The sequence below is a fragment of the Zootoca vivipara genome, chromosome 2 (genome assembly GCF_965207765.1).
Source record: "Zootoca vivipara chromosome 2, rZooViv2.hap1.1, whole genome shotgun sequence".
Classification (NCBI taxonomy): domain Eukaryota; kingdom Metazoa; phylum Chordata; class Lepidosauria; order Squamata; family Lacertidae; genus Zootoca; species Zootoca vivipara.
This window is the reverse complement of record NC_142584.1, coordinates 109,873,182-109,891,915: the sequence shown is the minus strand read 5'-3', so window position 1 is coordinate 109,891,915 and position 18,734 is coordinate 109,873,182. Positions and strand designations below refer to the sequence as shown.

The window sequence follows — 18,734 nt, the reverse complement described above, 5'->3', positions numbered from 1 at the left end:
CTCTGCATGCCTAGGAAGTTCCCAGAGGCTCTTGAAGCATAGTCTCTGAGCCAGAACTTAAGAATTGCACACTTTCACGACATAGGTTGTATGACAGGGCGGCTGAAGACTATGGAAAAATAACAAATGTGTGTGACACCTATTTCTGTTGCCTCGCTATCCCTCCAGACCCCTTTCCTCTGCTATCTTCACCCCATCGCAACAACCTACAAGCTCTCTCCGCATCTGCCCCACAAACAGGAAGCCTCGTTTTCAACCAGGCCTGAGTGACTAGCAACGAGCATCTTTCAGAGACAAGAGAAACTGCCATACTTCCCCATCTCTTATCGCCTTCCCCAAAAGGTATTTCATTTCTGTTCACAACTACCACCAACCCACCGGCTTCGCTCAGATGGGCCCCATGGACCTGAAAGCAATTCACTTGATGTTGACTCTGATCACAGGTAATCGAGGCAGGTGTGGTCACTGTTTCGCCTTCACGAGGAAAAGCTTTAGGCGAGGGGGCTGGAGAGTCAAGGAAGGGCTGTTCTGATTCAGATTTCTAGGGTTGCCAACTGTCTTTCAAATAATAATAATTGTGCGTAGTGTCTTTTACTGGCTCCGTTCCTGTGTCTTTAATAGCAGGCATAATAAATGGAAATTAGGTAAGTATTCCACCCCCACCCCCGATTGCGGACATAATATGATGAGGAAAGCATCACTTACTTACTGTACCTTCTTTATGTCTGGCTGCTGTTGGACACAAGAGTAGAGCGTTGTGTGTGTGTTTTAACAAAGCCTGCAACTGTAGAACTAGCACTGTGGAATAGATCTGGTGGATGGAATTTGCTCTGACTGATCGCTGCTTATTTGGCAACGGGGAAGGAATCTTTCATCTGTTCACTGGTTGGGAATTTTTATATTTTCTTTTACAGTTTGAGTTGATTTCTCAAGTTTTTGTTCTGCTGGAGCTTGCAGGCTACCTGAGGCAGGCTGCGGTCTGGATTGTGTGGGCCGACTGGCGGGGGGCTGTGGCTTGGGCTGGACCCCGCTTTTCGGCAGGGAGGGGTGGGACTTGATAAGGCTTTGGTATCTACAGAATTTTAGGGAAGAGGATTTAGAGCATTTGTAGCTTGCTCTTTGCCTTAAAAGGCCCCCACAGTGGCTTCCGTACAATCAGTTAAACAAGGCCCTCAGGTTTACAATCTAAAATCTATGTCATATAGAGGAGGGAGAAAGGTTGTTTTCTGCTGCTCCAGAGAAGCGGACACGGAGCAATGGATTCAAACTACAAGAAGGAAGATTCCACCTAAACATTAGGAAGAACTTCCTGACAGTAAGAGCTGTTTGGCAGTGGAATTTGTTACCAAGGAGTGTGGTGGAGTCTCCTTCTTTGGAGGTCTTTAAGCAGAGGCTTGACAGGCATATGTAAAGAATGCTTTGATGGTGTTTCCTGCTTGGCAGGGGGTTGGACTGGATGGCCCTTGTGGTCTCTTCCAACTGTATGATTCTATGATTCTAAAAAATGCATGGTAAAAAGGTAAAGGGCACCTGGATGGTTAAGTCCAGTCGAAGGCAACTATGGGGTTGCAGCGCTCATCTCGCTTTCAGGTCGAGAGAGACGGCGTTTGTCCCCAAAAAGGCAACACACAAGGGAAAAGAGACAGGGAGGGAAGAGACCAATTCAGGCACCAATTCTTAAAACAGTAATTCTTATCACAACCAGCTGACACAGAAACAGTTCAGGGGCAGGAGATGTCTGACGGAGATGGTCTTTCAGCAAAGCTGATGGAATGAGCCCTGTTCTCATATCTCACACAGGTGATTTGGGGTGCTTCAATTGCATATTCGCAAATTTGGAGGGTGCGCAACAGACCCACTCCCCTCCTACCCACAAAAACCGGACCTTTGGGAGGGTGATGGGGAAAGTGTGGGATTATCTAACTTCCCTGCGAATAAATCAGGACTAATGCTCCATAAGCAGGTAATCTGGAAGCACCCCCAATAAAGGCACATTGGACAGCAAGGGCTAGAGATAAACATGTGCTTTGTACACAGAGCACCCAAGATGATGATGATGATGATTATTATTTGTGTGTATAATTTTTATTAAGTTTTCTATTTTACAATTTAAAACATTCATTAAACAACCTTAATATATCAATGACTTCCCTTCCTCTCTTTCCGTGGTTCAATTTGTATATTGTAAATCCCTGCATATTTTATATAAACTAAACCATTCAATATTCCACGAATATATCCATCGAGACTTGCTTACACTGTTGAATTTATCTTAATAATGCCAACGTTTTCAAGTGTACACAGTTCCACCCCATTTATTCAATAAAAGTTTTCCAATCTTCTCTAAACGTATGTTCTTCTTCTTTTCTTATTCTACATGTCAGGTCCACAAGCTGCGCATATTCCATCAGTTTAAGTTGCCATTCTTCTTTAGTCGGGACCTCGCTCGTTTTCCATTTTTGGGCTAACAAAACACGGGCCGCAGTAGTGGTATACATAAATAGGCTTTTTTGACATTTGGGAATTTCCATCTGAATGATCTCCAACAAAATATTCTGGGGTTTTTTTGGGGGGGGGAGTACTTTTAAACATTTTTTTAAAAAAAAAAACCATTATAAATTATTTCCCAGTACTCTTTTTACTACAGAGCAACCCAGATTAAAACCCCTGGCATCTGCAGGCTGAGCTGGGAAAAATCCCTGTCTCAGATCCTTCTGCTAGTCAGTAAAGATGGGGTGGTGGGAATGTCAATGGACTACAGTTCCCATCAATCCTCAATATGGGGCATGCTAGGAGAGGATGTGGATGATGGAAACTGCGACCATACATTTGGAGCACCACATGCTCCCCATCCCTGTTTGGGGCAGTATTTACCAGGAAGATGTTATTGTTTAGTCGTTTAGTCGTGTCCGACTCTTTGTGACCCCATGGACCAGAGCACGCCAGGCACTCCTGTCTTCCACTGCCTCCCGTAGTTTGGTCAAACTCATGTTCATAGCTTTGAGAACACTGTCCAACCATCTCATCCTCTGTCGTCCCCTTCTCCTTGTGCCCTCCATCTTTCCCAGAATCAGGGTCTTTTCCAGAGAGTCTTCTCTTCTCATGAGGTGGCCAAAGTATTGGAGCCTCAGCTTCAGGATCTGTCCTTCCAGTGAGCACTCAGGGCTGATTTCCTTCAGAATGGATAGGTTTGATCTTCTTGCAGTCCATGGGACTCTCAAGAGTCTCCTCCAGCACCAGGAAGATAGCTGTTGCATTTTTCTATGTTTTTTGTTTATTTCTGCAAAGAGCTTTGTCAATTTCACTTCCTTACTTCTGATGGTACCAGTGAAACTGTAAAAAGCTTCTGCAGGAGTGAGGAGGAGGGTGAACCAGAAGCCCATAATATAGTAGCACAGCTTCCCACCCCGCCAGAGCAAGCCCACCCACATTCCACCCTTCCTCTCAAAGGAACCCAGGGTGGCAAATGCATCCATTACATTATCGAAACGTTCTTAAAACAGGTTTAAAAGCATCCTTGAGACAGCTTAAAAGCATCTTTTAAACAGTCACATTCTCTCAGCCGACAATTGAATGCCTGGGTAAGCAGGAATGTTTTTAAACTCCTGAAAGTCAATAATGAGTGAAAACAAATGCACGTTGCAAGGGATGGCATTCCAGAAATGTGGAGCCACCACTGAGAAGGCCCTGCATGTATTTGTTTGTTTGTTTGTATGGATTTAGACATACAGCTTTTCCATATAACCTCACAAATAAGCAACAATTAAGATCAATAGATAGAAGATAGAAGCAGTGGTAGGGAAATCCTTTCTGAAAGCTAGCTCTCTCCTTCCCCCAGGGCAAGAAAACTCTCTGGGGGGGAGGGATGCACTTTCAATTAAAAGCTAAATCTATCCAATTTGTGCTTTCCAAAACAATGCAAGAACTGAAACGTTGCCGTCCTTTGACAATCACAAACACCCGAATTTTGTGATGCACTTTTCCAACAACCAGACAATGCTTACAAAACTGCATGTATTAGGGGAAAGTCTGCATTAAAATGGATATATTTGTGAAAATAGCATGCAAACATGCATTACAGGTGAAACTCGGAAAATTAGAATATTGTCGAAAAGTGCATTTATTTCAGTAATGCAACTTAAAAGGGGAAACCAATATATGAGATAGATGCATGACATGCAAAGCAAGATATGTCAAGCCTTTATTTGTTGTAATTGTAATTATTTGTTGTTAGGCAGGTCAGTTATAAATGGAATGTAATTAATGAAATGTCATAGCGATGTTTATTTTTGTATTATTGTAACTATTTGTTTTATTATTGTGGAATTTCCAAAAGAAAGCTTTTGTAAAAATTAAAAGAAAAAGAAAAAATAACAAGTTGCCTTACTGAAATAAATGCACTTTTCGACGATATTCTAATTTTTTGAGTTTCACCTGTATATTAGGGGGAATTGCTTGGGGAAATGTGTATATGAGATGCTTATTAGAAGAAATTCCCACTGAAATGCTGAAGAATTCTCATGGGGATTTTTTTAACACACCAATTGCTGCAGAAATTTGGAAAACGGAATTGAAGACTAGAAAAAAAAGAGAAACTGGGAGAATCAAAATTGTCAGATCCTCTGCTAATCCCATGGTGGCAGCTGCAGGAGACTAGATATTTTGCCTGGTATCTTTGGGCTCCAGGATGATAAAATTAATTTCTGGGTGGTCAAATTCCTGTGAATCTGTAAACAATTGTCTTTGTGTCTTCAGCAAATGGGGTATTCAAATTAAAATGAATTTTATTTTATCATAAAAAATTCCTTCAGTAGCACCTTAAAGACCAACTAAGTTTTTATTTTATCAATTACTTATTTCTGCTACTCCTAACTTTACAGACAGAGGGAAGTCAGCAGAATGAAAACTTAATATAAGTTTTGTGCTGATTTTCATTTGTAACATTTTATTTTATTTCCTTTCTATTTACATTGTTTTACATTGTTGAAATTTCTCTGTATTTCTGTCATTATTATTTTTTAAAAAATATTATTGACCACTTATTAATCTGTAGAAGCATCTGAAAGTGATGTACAATAAGAATAGACATGCACAACCGAAGTCCGTTTATTCAGCTGGGAAAGCTGGTTGGAACAAAAATGTCTTCAACTGTATTTTTTCAGCAGATTTTTTATGTGTAATATTTATTTCGGTGCTAAGGAAGATTCTCTATTTGGTTGTTAACCGTGTCTTACAGAGTGTGGTTTTCCCCCTTGTTGTTTTTATTGAGATGTTTTAACCTATGCTGTAACCTGAACTATTACAATGAAACAAGGAAAGTGTAAAAATGGTCAAAAATAGCATAATATATAAAACGTTTACAAACATATAAAAACAGATGCAGACTGGGATAAAGATCTCCACTTAAAAGTCTTGTTGAGAGAGATGAAGGGCTTCTGTGGTTGACAGAAAGACAACAACACCGGTGCCTAAATAAATAACTAAAATAAAAACTATACCAAAATAAAATTGCAACAACAAAAAAGCAATATCATAAAATAAGTTTCACCTGATTCAATGGAGCTTGCACCCAAGCACTGCAAACTGAATGCAAGTTGCATTAATTTGCGATAGATACTTCCGGCTTTGAAATTTGGTGTCAATAAATGCCTGCTTCCCTTTGTATGATGTTAATGTGGTCCTGATGTTGAGTGAATATGGGGAAAACAGTGATTTCCACACGTGATTCTGTTTCTGTAGGAATTATCTGACATCCCTAGAACATACCGTGCATTTAAACCTGAATCATGACAAGACAGAAATACTGTTTGGGGGGAACAGGGGGCGGGCAGGTGTGGGGGACTTCCTGGTCCCCCACACCTGGGAGTCATTTTGGACTCACAGCTGTCCATGGAGGTGCAGGTCAATTCTGTGTCCAGGGCAGCTGTCTATCAGCTCCATCTGTTACGCAGGCTGAGACCCTACCTGCCTGCAGACTGTCTAGCCAGAGTGGTGCATGCTCTAGTTATCTCCCGCTTGGACTACTGCAATGCGCTCTACGTGGGGCTTCCGAATTTGAAGGTGACCCGGAAACTACAACTAACTCAGAATGCGGCAGCTAGACTGGTGACTGGGAGCAGGGGTGGAGGAAGGGGGGCTGTGGGGGCAGACCGCTCCAGTTTTCACCACCAAGGGGGCTGACAAAATGGCATGCGCCATTCACCGCAGGGCCTGCAGCACACCTGACACCTTCTTTCTAATTCAGTTGTGTCTGTGTGTTTTAATATGAACATGTTGAGAAGGGCAGTGGGGAGGGTATTCAACATTCAGGCGTTTCTTGAGATACAGGAGTTGCATAAGAAAATGAAGGTATACATTACAGAGATACATTATTCAAGGATCAGGACAAGATTCAGATAGTCTCACAATTCAGGCATAAAACAAATGTAACAAGAGATTTTCCTCGGAGATACAGAGAGGCATTTAAGTCGATACAATTTGTTTCCTTGTTTCAGATAGCAAATTGACAGCACCACAGCTTTTCCCCTTGTCCTCCCCTGGGGGATCTTTATCAGTTTAATGAAACCTGCAGCAATAATGAGGTGTGAAAGCAGTTCCGTTTTAACTGCATTTTTTAGTGGTGTTTTAACTGGGTGGTTTTGCATAAGGAGGCTTGGGAGGCGTGGGAATGTTTTCCTTTATTTTTGCAGCGCAATGGCATTTTATCTTCCCCAATTGTCCTCCCCCCTTTGTGTCTTTTATTCCTCACAACAATCTCTCACCCCCCCCCGACAGGTTCTCTGAACCCCTTTCCTATGCCTTTCCCAGCTGTTGGGGGGGGGGAACGGCGAGGAAGGATCCCTTCCTCGCTGCTTCTTCCTTCCCGCTGCCTCGCACAGAGCAGGCATAGGACAGGGGTTTGGAGAAGCACAGCACAGCACTTCTCTGAACCCCCAGTCCTGTGTCTTTCTCCGCCGCCACCCGCCTCACTCGAGTATAAGCCGAGGGTGACTTTTTCAGCACATTCTTTGTGCTGAAAAAGTTGGCTTATACTCGAGTATATATGGTACTTAGAAACAAGTCGCCTTGTGTTCAGTGAGGCTCACTGCCAGTCCCAGAATAATCAACTGAGCACCGGGTCCACTTCGTTTTCAGGGAGACTGTATGGCGTTGTGTCAAGCAATTGTTACCCCACAATATCCGGTACGTTTCCCTGTCACTTTTCTTACTGCAGAAATTCTGGTTTCGGAGCAGAGCACTGTGTGTTCCACAAGAACACCAAATCAACTTTATTTGCATACCCTGAATTTTTGTGGGATGGGAAATAATAAAAATAATAATAAAAATTATTTATACCCCGCCCTCCTCAGTCAAAACTGGGCTCAGGGCGGCTCACACCAATAAAATTACAATAAAACATAAAAAGCAATTAATTAAAATACAGATTAAAATACAATATTAAAATTTAAAATGCAGCCTCATTTTAAGTAGTCCATAAATCCAAGCCATGAGGGAGGAAAACACAGGGGTCAGACAAATTCCAACCCAAGGGCCAGGCGGAACAGCTCTGTCTTGCAGGCCCTGCGGAAAGATGACATATCCCGCAGGGCCCTGGTCTCCTGGGAAAGAGCGTTCCACCAAGTTGGGGCCAATACTGAAAAGGCCCTGGCCCTAGTAGAGGCAATCTTGCCACCTTATGGTTTGGGATCTCCATAATATTGTTGTTTATGGACCTTAAGGTCCTCCGTGGGGCATACCAGGAGAGGCGGTCCCGTAGGTACGAGGGTCCCAAGCCGCATAGGGCTTTAAAGGTCAAAACCAGCACCTTAAACCTGATCCTGTACTCCACCGGGAGCCAGTGCAGCTGGTAAAGCACTGGATGAATGTGATCCCGTGGCCGAGACCCCGTAAGGAGCCTCGCCGTGGCATTCTGCACCCGCTGGAGTTTCTGGGTCAGCTTCAAGGGCAGCCCTGCATAGAGCGAGTTACAATAATCATTCCTGGAGGAAACCGTGACAAAGGACATGAAATGCGGAACTGTTGCAGTTCAGACTCATGAATAACTTCAAAAAATGGGGCTCTTATGCAAATGAGTTTTTTTTTAAAGTCCTCATGAAAATCCATCAGCATTTATGTATACGGTATTTTGCTGAAGAAATGCATCACAAAATTCAGAGAAGTGTTATACGACCCCCCAAGCCAAGGAGATACATAATGTTAGATGGGATCAGATCAGATGAATCCTTATTTGCCACTAGCCATAGCAATAAAATAAAACACATTGGATTGAAGCTAGAGCTAAATGCTCAGCTACACAAAATAGATTCTAGAAGTTTATACCGTATCAATACAAATGGTAGAGTTTTTTGTTTTTTTTAAAAACAAAACAAAACACTGAGGAGTGTTAAAAAGTTAATCAAATAATCAAATATTTTTTTGCAGTTTTTGCTGTCACCTGATTATCTTTGATGTCACCAGATCTGCTAAAAGAAAAGATTTTAGGGTCAGGAATTCTACAAACCCTATAAATTAATAAATGCTAGCATTTTGATTATTTGGGACATGAGAGGAGAATACAAGCTGCAGAGGGATTCCTGTGGCTGAGCTATGGTCATCAAGAAACAATAGAGAGCAATTGAGGGACATTAACACAACAAGAGGGACCCAAGGGGCGCTGTGGGTTAAACCACTGAGCCTAGGGCTTGCTGATCAGAAGGTCAGTGGTTCGAATCCCTGTGACGGGGGTGAGCTCCCGTTGCTTGGTCCCAGCTCCTGCCAACTTAGCAGTTCAAAAGCATGTCAAAGTGCAAGTAGATAAATAGGAACCGCTACAGCGGGAAGGTAAACGGCGTTTCCGTGTGCTGCTCTGGTTCACCAGAAGTGGCTTTGTCATGCTGGCCACATGACCTGGAAGCTGTACGCCGGCTCCCTCGGCCAATAATGCGAGATGAGCGCGCAACCCCAGAGTCGGTCACGACTGGACCTAATGGTCAGGGGTCCCTTTACCTTTACCTAACACAACAAGAGAACTCCTTCCCCCTTGCCCTGAGGTTTGAACAGAGACAGGGGGTTTGGAAGGTTGCCAGGGTAACTGCTCCGGGAGCAAAGGTGGCTGGGAAGAAGGAGGAGGAGGAAGAGCTGAGCTCCATCTTGGGCAGGCTGGCTGAAGGCTGCCTGTGCTGCTTTGGGGTACAAGCCCTTCTGGAAAGGACCCTGCTGTAAGATCTGGACTCCCACCATGCAGACTGAAGGTGTAAATAGGTGAATAAACCATATTTCTTAAAGCCACGGCAGTCTCCACTGCATCTTCAATTCTCCATAGGTGCCTGGGACCCCATAGGCTCTTGCCGAGAGAGGGGCAGGCACCCGACTTTTGTAACAACAACTATACAACCTTTAGAAGACACCTGAAGGCAGCCTTGTGTGGCGATTCGCCACCTAGTCAAGTCCCAGAGTGTAAGGGGTTAAGCTAGGGACAGTTTAGAACCCTCAGGGGTGGGCTCAGCCAAGGGATAAAAACCCCTCCTGAGTGGCAGTTAGTCAGTTGAGTTGAAGTTAGTTGAGGTTGAGTTAGGAGTTGAGGTTAGTTAGTTAGTTGGAGTTGAGACAGTGAGTGAGCTAGTGAAGTCAGAGTTGGTTAGTTAGTGAGAGGCAGAGAGCTAGGTGGTGTATTGGAGGGTAGGAACATACAGACAGGATATAAAAATAGTTGTGTTGTATAACTTAGAAGGTATAGGCCAGTATAGGCAACGTTTCAAGTTCATGTACAAGATTCTCAATCCAGTAACCGCACGCTTATGTAACAATCAATAAACTAAACTTGTTGTTTTTAAATCACATCCTGGTCTGTGTCCTTTGAGAAGGGAATAGCAAGTATCCAGCTGGCAGTCTGAGAGGAGCTGCAGCCTGGGATACAACGTGTCATTGGTGCAGCACCAATCGATCTTGAAAACATCCAGTGTTGCTGTACAGGCCCAGGCAGGGCTGTGACACCTTGTATGGGAAAGTTTTTTTTAATGTTTAATATTTTATTGTGTTTTTATATATGTTAGAAGCCTCCCAGAGTGGCTGGGGCAACCCGGTCAGATGAGTGGGATTTAATAATAATAATAATAATAATAATAATAATAATAATAATAATAGTTGTTGTTGTATAAGAAGTCCCTATCTGGATTCTATCAAATGAATAAACAAATGAGGTCAGAGTAAAAGCGGCTCTTGCAGCAGCATCCTGTGTTACTAACAGTTCCTCAAACTCATATATATATATATTTAGTACTACAAGGGAACTTCCATTGCATACGGAGCAGAGAACTCCCCGACAACACACGGTCAGGCTTGTAAAACTGCGAAGCAAGGGATAGTTTCAGAATGAAAATAAAAGTGAGCCAGTGGTGTGTGGCCATTTGAAATATCTGACTTAAATTACGGTGAGGGATTTAAGCCACAGATAACCGTGAGGGAGGGGAGAACAGGAAGGTGTCTAACATGACAGCTGCTGTGTGACCCAATAGACTAGTCATTTGTGGTGACTAGCGAGGCTCTGATGGGAGGAAGTCTGCCTCTGAGTGCCATTTGCTGGGAAACTCAAGGGGGCAGAATGCTCTTGTGCTCAGGTCTTGTTTTCAGGCTTCCCACAGGGATTTGGGTGGCCGTTGTGAGAACAAAATGGTGGACTGAAGGACCACTGGCCTGATCCCTCCCCTCCCACCACACTGAAAACAGGAAGAAAACATCTAGAGGGACTGTTGAAAAAAAATCAAGACTATTGTCGATTACAGCAAGATTTTGATATCAGGATTAGGATGGCAGTGCGAACAGTTATCTAGAATCCCCAGACATTGAAGCATGGGAAGTAAAAAAAAAAAATTATGATTTGGCATAATATTTTGCTTAATTGATATGTATGTGTATAATTGGATATAATTGAAATAATTGAATTGTGTTTTAATTGGAAAATTTAATAAAAAGTATTTTAAAAAAAGAAAAAAAAGAAAACAGGTTGGTGGTAGCTAGGAGCTGGTATTCCTCCCCAGTCAGTTAGGTATACAAAATACACAGGCCCTGCCTTGCCCATTGACTCTAGTGGCACGTTGCGCCACGGCGCCTGGGCGATCAGGGGGCGCTGAGGGGCGCTGAGGGGTGCCCCAGCAAGTGGGGGATCTGCGCGGTGGCCTCCCTTTTCCCTCCACCAGCTGCGCCGGGAGAGCAGGGAGATAAGCGAGCAGAAACAGGGGCACTAGGACCCTGTTCCGCTCTGCAGCACCAGGGCCATCCCTCACCCCGGCGCTGCGTTTCATTGGTAGAGGCGACGCCACATGGCAGCACCTCTACCAATGAAACACAGTGCCCTGTTGGCAGGAAGGAACGCAGCCCTTGTTGGCACAAGGAAACGGCCTTGGACCCAGCAAGCGCCGGAGTCGCAGGAGGCGGCCGGGAAGGCCCCGGCGCGGCGCGGCCTGCCCAGGCACCCCGGCCCGCTGGGAGAAGGGAGGAAGGCTCCGCGGAGCAGCGGCGCTCCCTCCCCTAATCAATCCGGCATCGGACAGGCGGGCGGCCTCCAGCACAGCGCGGCCCCACTGTGAGGTGAAGGGGCCGCCATGAGGCTCCCCCCGCTCCCACTGCCTGGCACGCCAGGTAAGAGCTTTCCTTTTTAAAAAGAGGGGGCGGCGCCTGAGGGATCCCTGCACCAGGGCGCCCGATGACCTTAAGACGGCCCTGTACAGAGCTGGTTATCACAGCAACGGATACTGTTGTAGGAATGCAGTTCTGCTCCCGGCCTTCCAAATTTCCTGCACCCCCTTTCTAGGCTAAAATGATTCAAATGAGCAAAAGACAGACCTACAGAGAGGGAAAGAAAAGCAGGGATAGATTGTACATGGTTGTTTTCCGTATTTATTTATTAAGGGTTTTCTTGGTTTACAAAGATGTGTGCAATGTCTCTCTTAGCATTTTTACGAATCAGTTTCATTTGTCGAGACATTGGTGAGCCTTTTTGTGTGTTTAGACTTTTAAACCTCCCCCTTAAATAAATCCAGACAAGACTCAAATTTTGGTTTGGTTTTTGGCAGAATTTAGGCCACAACTTTATTGATTACAGCAAGTGAGTGGTTGCATAGGCTCTGGTTCGACTAGCTCCTTGCACCGTTGCAGGTAGAGCTGATCCAGGGCACCAGCATAGGTCAGCCTAGGGTGAACACCCAGATAGGCGGAAAGCCAGGAACAGGCTATGTCCACCACCCAGATGTCCCCCTGGACTCAGGCACAGGCACAACCCCCTCACAGGGTTGACCAAACCATAGAGTCCCTGGATTCCTTTAACGGAATACCCTTCACATAGGGATGGTGAGAGTGTTCTCCCATCCCTATCACCTGAACCAGAGCCTATCCGCAACCTTACAAGTTGTGACGATTTGCTACGCGGCAGGCGAAACCCAAATGGCACCAGCCAATCTGCCAAGTGGGGAAAATTCCTGCCGTGCCCCTGTCCCAACGACACACGATGGTGTAGCAAGGTCAAGCGCACAAGCCCTAAAAGTAGGGAGAGGTGGGCAGGTGTTCCGATGCACGCACCGAAAGAGGAAGCTCTGGGTCATGTGTATAGGTATATATAGGTCCCTCGATCTGTTTAGCCTGTGTCCCATTGGCCTGATTAAACCCTGCATCGAGGGACCTACCAATCATACCCACCCACAACACAGGGTTTTGTTGCCAGGTCTCACTGCAACACATGCCCTCTTTGAGGGAGGACCCGATTTACCATCAAACAGGAAGTTGGTCGACTACTTCCCCTCACATAACATTGTCCAACAGGCTGCCCACATGCTCCATCCTCATGTCATGATTGCAAAATACTTCCACAAACCCAAATTCGGCAACAGCTACATGGAACCTCTTCACAAAACAATAAATCCCACATAAACCATGTGTGATCCTGCACGAAACAGTAAAAGTGCGCAGATTCCTAATAATAGGACACTCCATCAGCAAAAGGATTTCTTCTTGTGCAACAGGAAATTCTCCCCCTTTCCTCCCCTCATGCATCCCTCACTCTGTTACAGGGGTTCTGTCCAACACTCTGGAGATTTCAGCAGGGCATGGGGTGCACATCCTGGGGAGGGGGGGTCCCATTGTGCAAGAGGAGTTATTATCATTATACAGTCGTACCTTGGGAGAGTCAAATAGAATCCTTTCCGGAAGTCCGTTTGACTTCCAAAACGTTCGGAAACCAAAGCGCGGCAACTGATTGGCTGCAGGAAGGTCCTGTAGCCAATCAGAAGCCACGTAAGCCACGTTAGACGTTTAACTTCTAAAAATAGTTCGCAAATCGGAACACTCACTTCCAGGTTTGCGGCGTTCGGGAGACAAAACGTTTGAGAACTAAGCTGTTCGAAAACCAAGGTACGACTGTAATTGTTTTTATATTTATCAGTTGCTTCCTATGAGACATCTTTAAGTGATTTCACAATGCAATTAAAACATATATAAAATGATTGCATATATAAAAATGAACACTATTACAAAATGCAAAAAAAGTTGAAAGAAGTGCATGCAGAAAAGCAACAGTTCAAATTTCAATCCAGATACCTACTTGGATTGTGTTTTTTTTAAAAAAAATCTCCATAATAATAATTCTCAATGTTAGTATGCCACATTCTACCTGTTGAAAGCACATTGTGTAAATAATCTCAGAAAGGCTGAACGAAACCTGAGTGCCTGGCAATCCAGAACCTTACTAGCATGCAGAAATATTTACAACCGTGCTAAAAGACTTGTTGCCTGGCTCCATAAGAAGATAAGCCTTCCTCTGAAGCCAGAATAGGGAAGAAAGGCTAACAGCCTCTTGGGATTTTGTGTGTGTGTGTGTGTGTGTGTGTGCGTGTGTGCGCACGCGCATGCATGCTTTGCAGGCAGATTGGCTGGGGTTCAATGCTGTGTGGGGTGGGACACCTGCCTTACCTCCTGACTCGTCCATCTTTGTTCTTCTAGCTTCCCAGGCTCAACAACCCCTCGTGGTCTCCCAGCCCAGCTCAGCAGAGGGCACTGAAGGCGGTTCCGTCACCTTGCACTGTTCCTACAAGTCCACCTCAGAGCCCAAGGTTGGGAGCTTCCGGTGGGTGAAGGAGCCAGGGGTGGAGGTCAGAAAGACCACCCGGGAATTCATGGGAAGGGTGAGTCCGACCTCGGAGCAGGGCTTCCTCTTGGAGAGCAGAGCTGACATAGAGATACGGGATCTGAGACATTACGACTCTGGGGTGTACCGATGCGTGGTGAAGATCCCTGGATTCCAGGAGACATCGGGGAACGGGACTGAGCTTCGTGTGGTTAAAGAAGACCTAAAAGGTAAGTTGATGGGAAATCTAGGAGGCCTGGCTGTTGTATGGGTGTAGGAAGTATTGCCCAATTCAGGCTCCCAATCTGGTGCCCCAGATCAAGCTGACCTGAATAGCTTTTGATAGTCTGTAAGTTCTGAGAACCGGCAGCAAAAGTGGATAATAATAATAATAATAATAATAATAATAATAATAATAATAATACCCCACCCATCTGGCTGGGTTTCCCCAGCCACTCTGAATGGCTCCCAACAGAGTATCAAAAACACGATAAATAATCAAACATTAAAAACTTCCCTAAACAGGGTTGCTTTCAGAGGTCTTCTAAAAGCCAGATAGTTGTTTATTTCCTTGACATCTGGTGGGAGGGCGTTCCACAGGGCGGGCGCCACTACCGAGAAGGCCCTCTGCCTGGTTTCCTGTAACCTCATTTTTCGCAGGGAGGGAACTGGTTCTCTGTAACTTGGCTTCTCACAGTGAGGGAACCACCAGAAGGCCCTTGGTGCTGGACCTCAGTGTCCAGGCTGGACGATGGGGGTGGAGACGCTCCTTCAGGTATACTGGACCGAGGCCATTTAGGGCTTTAAAGGTCAGCACCAACACTTTGAATTGTGCTTGGAAATGTACTGTGAGCCAATGTAGGTCTTTCAAGACTGGCCACTTCCAGTCACCAGTCTAGCTGCCGCATTCTGGATTAGTTGTAGTTTCCGGGTCACCTTCAAAGGTAGCCCCACGTAGAGCGCATTGCAGTAATCCAAGCGAGAGATAACTAGAGCATGCACCACTCTGGCGAGACAGTCTGTGGGCAGGTAGGGTCTCAGCCTGTGTACCAGATGGAGCTGATAGACAGCTGCCCTGGACACAGAATTGACCTGCGCCTCCATGGACAGCTGTGAGTCCAAAATGACTCCCAGGCTGCGCACCTGGTCCTTCAGGGGCACAATTACCCCATTCAGGACCAGGGAGTCCTCCACACCTGCCCGCCTCCTGTCCCCCACAAACAGTACTTCTTAATCTATTCTCCTGTGTTTGGAATCTTCCAGGATCTAATTCTGCACCACAAGGGGACACCATGGTACTCATATGGCTTCTCCTGCGTGCTGTCCTCTGTACCTTTGGAATTACGACCACTGCTTTGGTGACACGTCTTTATTATGGGAAGAGATGTGAGTAACCCTCAGAGTAACCCTCTGCAGAAACAAAACTGGCATTTTCTGGACCATATACAGAGTCAGGAGGGGAAAGGGGCAGAAGATTGCCATGGCCGGGAAAGTGTGGTCCCCCCAAACAGACCCAATTCAGGCCCCCAATCTGATGTGGCAGATCGAGGTGACCTGAGTGGTCTAGCCAGCCTACCCTGCCTCAGTCCTAAATCCATTCAGGGGAAGGCCAGTGCTTAATTAGGGTTTTTCAAAAACCCCAATTAAACATGCAAGCAGGAAGAGGACAAGACATAGCTGCCAAGTCTCCCGTTTTCCCTGGGAAACCCCCGTTTTTACTTACCTTTCCCCGGTGGTCCCCCGTATCACTTCGTCTCCCATTTTTCTCCGTTATTTTCTCCTGCCGGTGGCAGGATTTGCCCTTCTATGGGCACAAAAAATGGGTGCCGCCGGCTTCAAAAGTCGCATCTACGCATGGCCGGAAGTGCGTAGATGCGACTTCCGGTTTCGGCGGTGGCCATTTTGGTGCCCATAGATGGGCGGGGCGACACCGGAAGTTGCGTCAACGCACTTCCGGTCATGCGTAGAAGCTACTTTTGAAGCCGGCGACGGCCATTTTTGGTGCCCATAGAAGGGCAAAGCGACACCGGAAGTTATGTCGACGCAACTTCCGGGGTCACACGGCTGCCGGTCCTGGATTCTGCAGTCTGGGACTTGGAAGGTAAGGGACAAGAGGAAAAGGAAATGTGCCCCTTCCATGACCGAGAGCAGCGCGTCCAATCCTACTTAGCATGCTTAGCAAGAGCATTCACTGTCAGGATCTGCTTGAGAAGCAGCACCCTGCAGAATTCAGTCTTGAGGGGCAGAGCCAGCTTAGGACATTTTAGCACCTGAGGCAAATCACAAAATGGCACGCCCCTTCTGGTCAGGCAAGAAGGGTTGACTGAAGACCTTCATTAGGAACAAGAAGAGGGCAATAAATATCAACATTGGTATCTTCTGCCCCTGTGGATCTTGCTGCCTGAGGCAGTTCCCTCACCTTGTCTCATGGGTGGGCCGGCACTGGTGAGTGGTACTGCTTCACAACCAGCTGGGCAATAAAAGGCTATTAGTACTAACTCAGGCCGGGCCAGGCAACTAAGCCAGGTGGTGGCAGGGCAGCTCTGAGGGAGAGAGGACTGCTCTGTAGGCCTCGGTGGGGAGTTGTAGGTGGCAGCAAAAGCTCTATGGGATCTCTGGCGTGCTGGACATAGCTGCCAAGTTTTCCCTTTTCTCGCGAGGAAGCCTATTCAGCATAAGGGAAAATCCCTTTAAAAAAAGGGATAACTTGGCAGCTATGGTGCTGGAACATACATTTCCACCCCCCTGGATATCAGTTGGGTGTGGCTTGGACAAAATGGCCCCAGGGCCAAATAGGAAGTTCTCATGCACCTCAATTTGATAATTCCTTCTTGCGCATGTGTCAGGTGTTGTTGTTTTGGTTGTGTCACTTGGAAAACCAGTCTGCCAATAGTTACCTCTTTTCTTCCTTATTCTAGCTCCACAAAAGAGGCCATTGCACCACAGAGAGAACGAATATAAAGCAACAAGCAGGAATTGACAACAGCAGCAACCCATTCTCTATTCCTTTCCCCCTTCAATCCAGTAGAACTCGTCCTCCCCTTTACAATTTTAGGACCTTCATCAACAGAGCAGAATTTACCCATCTGTAGACACCTCTGCTACTGAGCAAACCTAATACTGTACAGGCTGAATTTGATGATATCATTTCAGTAATTATATTGCTAGATTATGCTGTCTTTTCTCTTTGGTGATCGTCTGTGGGCCGGACTGGCGCAGCGTGACGCCGGAAATCGCGCCTGCGCAGAAGTGATTTTTGGTGTCTGGACATGCGCAGACGTGATTTCCAGTGCCGCTTGGAGAGTCCCCGCGTCACACTGCACCGGTTTAGCGCAGCACACGGGGGGCTCGGTGAGCGGGCGGCTCAGTTTGGGGGTGGCTCGTGGGCCGGTAAAACGGTATTTGCCGACCCCTGGTCTAACCACTACATCACAGTTGGTCCTCTCTCTCTCTCTCATTCTCTAGTTATACAATAATCCTTTGACAATAATAAAAGTTTCCTGGAAGAGCGGTTGTCTGTTAAACCATTCTGGCCATTGTAGCTCTGTGAGGGGAACAGGGGTCACCTAACATCTCCCTTCAGAAACTACAGGCCTCAGGTTTATTTCAGGGAAACCATGCCTGTTTTAAAGTGCTATATTTCTGCTTTAAATGTGTAGTATAGATGGAGGCCTCAGTGGGGAGGGAGTTCCGCATGCTTTTAGCAGCATTCCCCAACCTGCTACCGTCCAGATGTTTGCACTACAACTCCCATCATCCCTGACCATTGGTCACACTGACTGGGGCTGATGGGAGTTGGAGTCCGACAACATGTGGTTGGGTAAGGCTGCCTTATAGTAAGCAGGGGTGTATTAAAAACCATGCTTTTATAAACGTCTTTACATTCTTGTATGCTTAGCAGGAGGTTGAAACCTCTCACATTTTTTGTTTCTGGCATCCGTTTACTGGGGGAAATAAAGTTCTTACTGGTGGGCCAGTAAAATGGGATAACCTGCTACCCTCAGCTGCCTCCCATCACCACCATTTACCCCAGGGAATTCTGGGCCTTCTCTATTTGAGGTATTCTCAGAGGAGCGGACAATGTTGCACCACCCCAGCTATTGTGGGTGGTGCAGCCCGCTCATCCTCAGCGAAGCAAAACACTCATCCTGTCAGGTGTCCGAGCCCCCCAACCCCCGACTTCTTTTGTGTGGGTTGTGGTGGTGGGCCCCACCCTACCCGATTTCCTTTCTGCAAAATCTCAGCTTCTGCTGCAAGAACTCAAGCAGCGGCCTTGTGCCACATTCTGAAATTCAGGACATCACCAAGGAGAGTCAAAAAACATTGGCAGCTCTGTTGATCTCTCTCGGCCACACATGTGTCGCGGGAGCAGGCCGGTTAGTAATCACACCATTCAAAGTTGGAGTTAACACTTTATTAGGAAAAACACAGTCTCCACCAACTTGGTCAGATGTCAGGCCTAATGAGGAGAGCAGCTCATTCTCAGGGGTTTTACTCCATTACAGTCATACCTCGGGTTGCGATCGCTGCGGGTTGCACGTTTTCGGGTTGCGGATGTGCCGAATCCAGAAGTACCGGAACGGGTTACTTCCATGTTTCGGCGCTCGCGCATGCGCAGAAAGCCTAAATCGTGCTTTGAGCA

The 18,734-nt window shown here is 46.1% G+C and overlaps 1 protein-coding gene across 1 annotated transcript; it reads left to right on the top strand.

Annotated features, from left to right (window-relative positions):
* Nucleotides 1-297: 297 nt before the first annotated feature.
* Nucleotides 298-18,078, top strand: LOC118076137 (natural cytotoxicity triggering receptor 3-like). The gene is made up of 4 exons (XM_035098726.3): nucleotides 298-443; nucleotides 13,969-14,322; nucleotides 15,356-15,478; nucleotides 17,011-18,078. Exons 1-4 carry the CDS (start codon nucleotides 392-394, stop codon nucleotides 17,070-17,072), a joined length of 591 nt encoding a protein of 196 aa, XP_034954617.1. The 5' UTR covers nucleotides 298-391; the 3' UTR covers nucleotides 17,073-18,078.
* The last annotated feature ends 656 nt before the right edge of the window (nucleotides 18,079-18,734 follow it).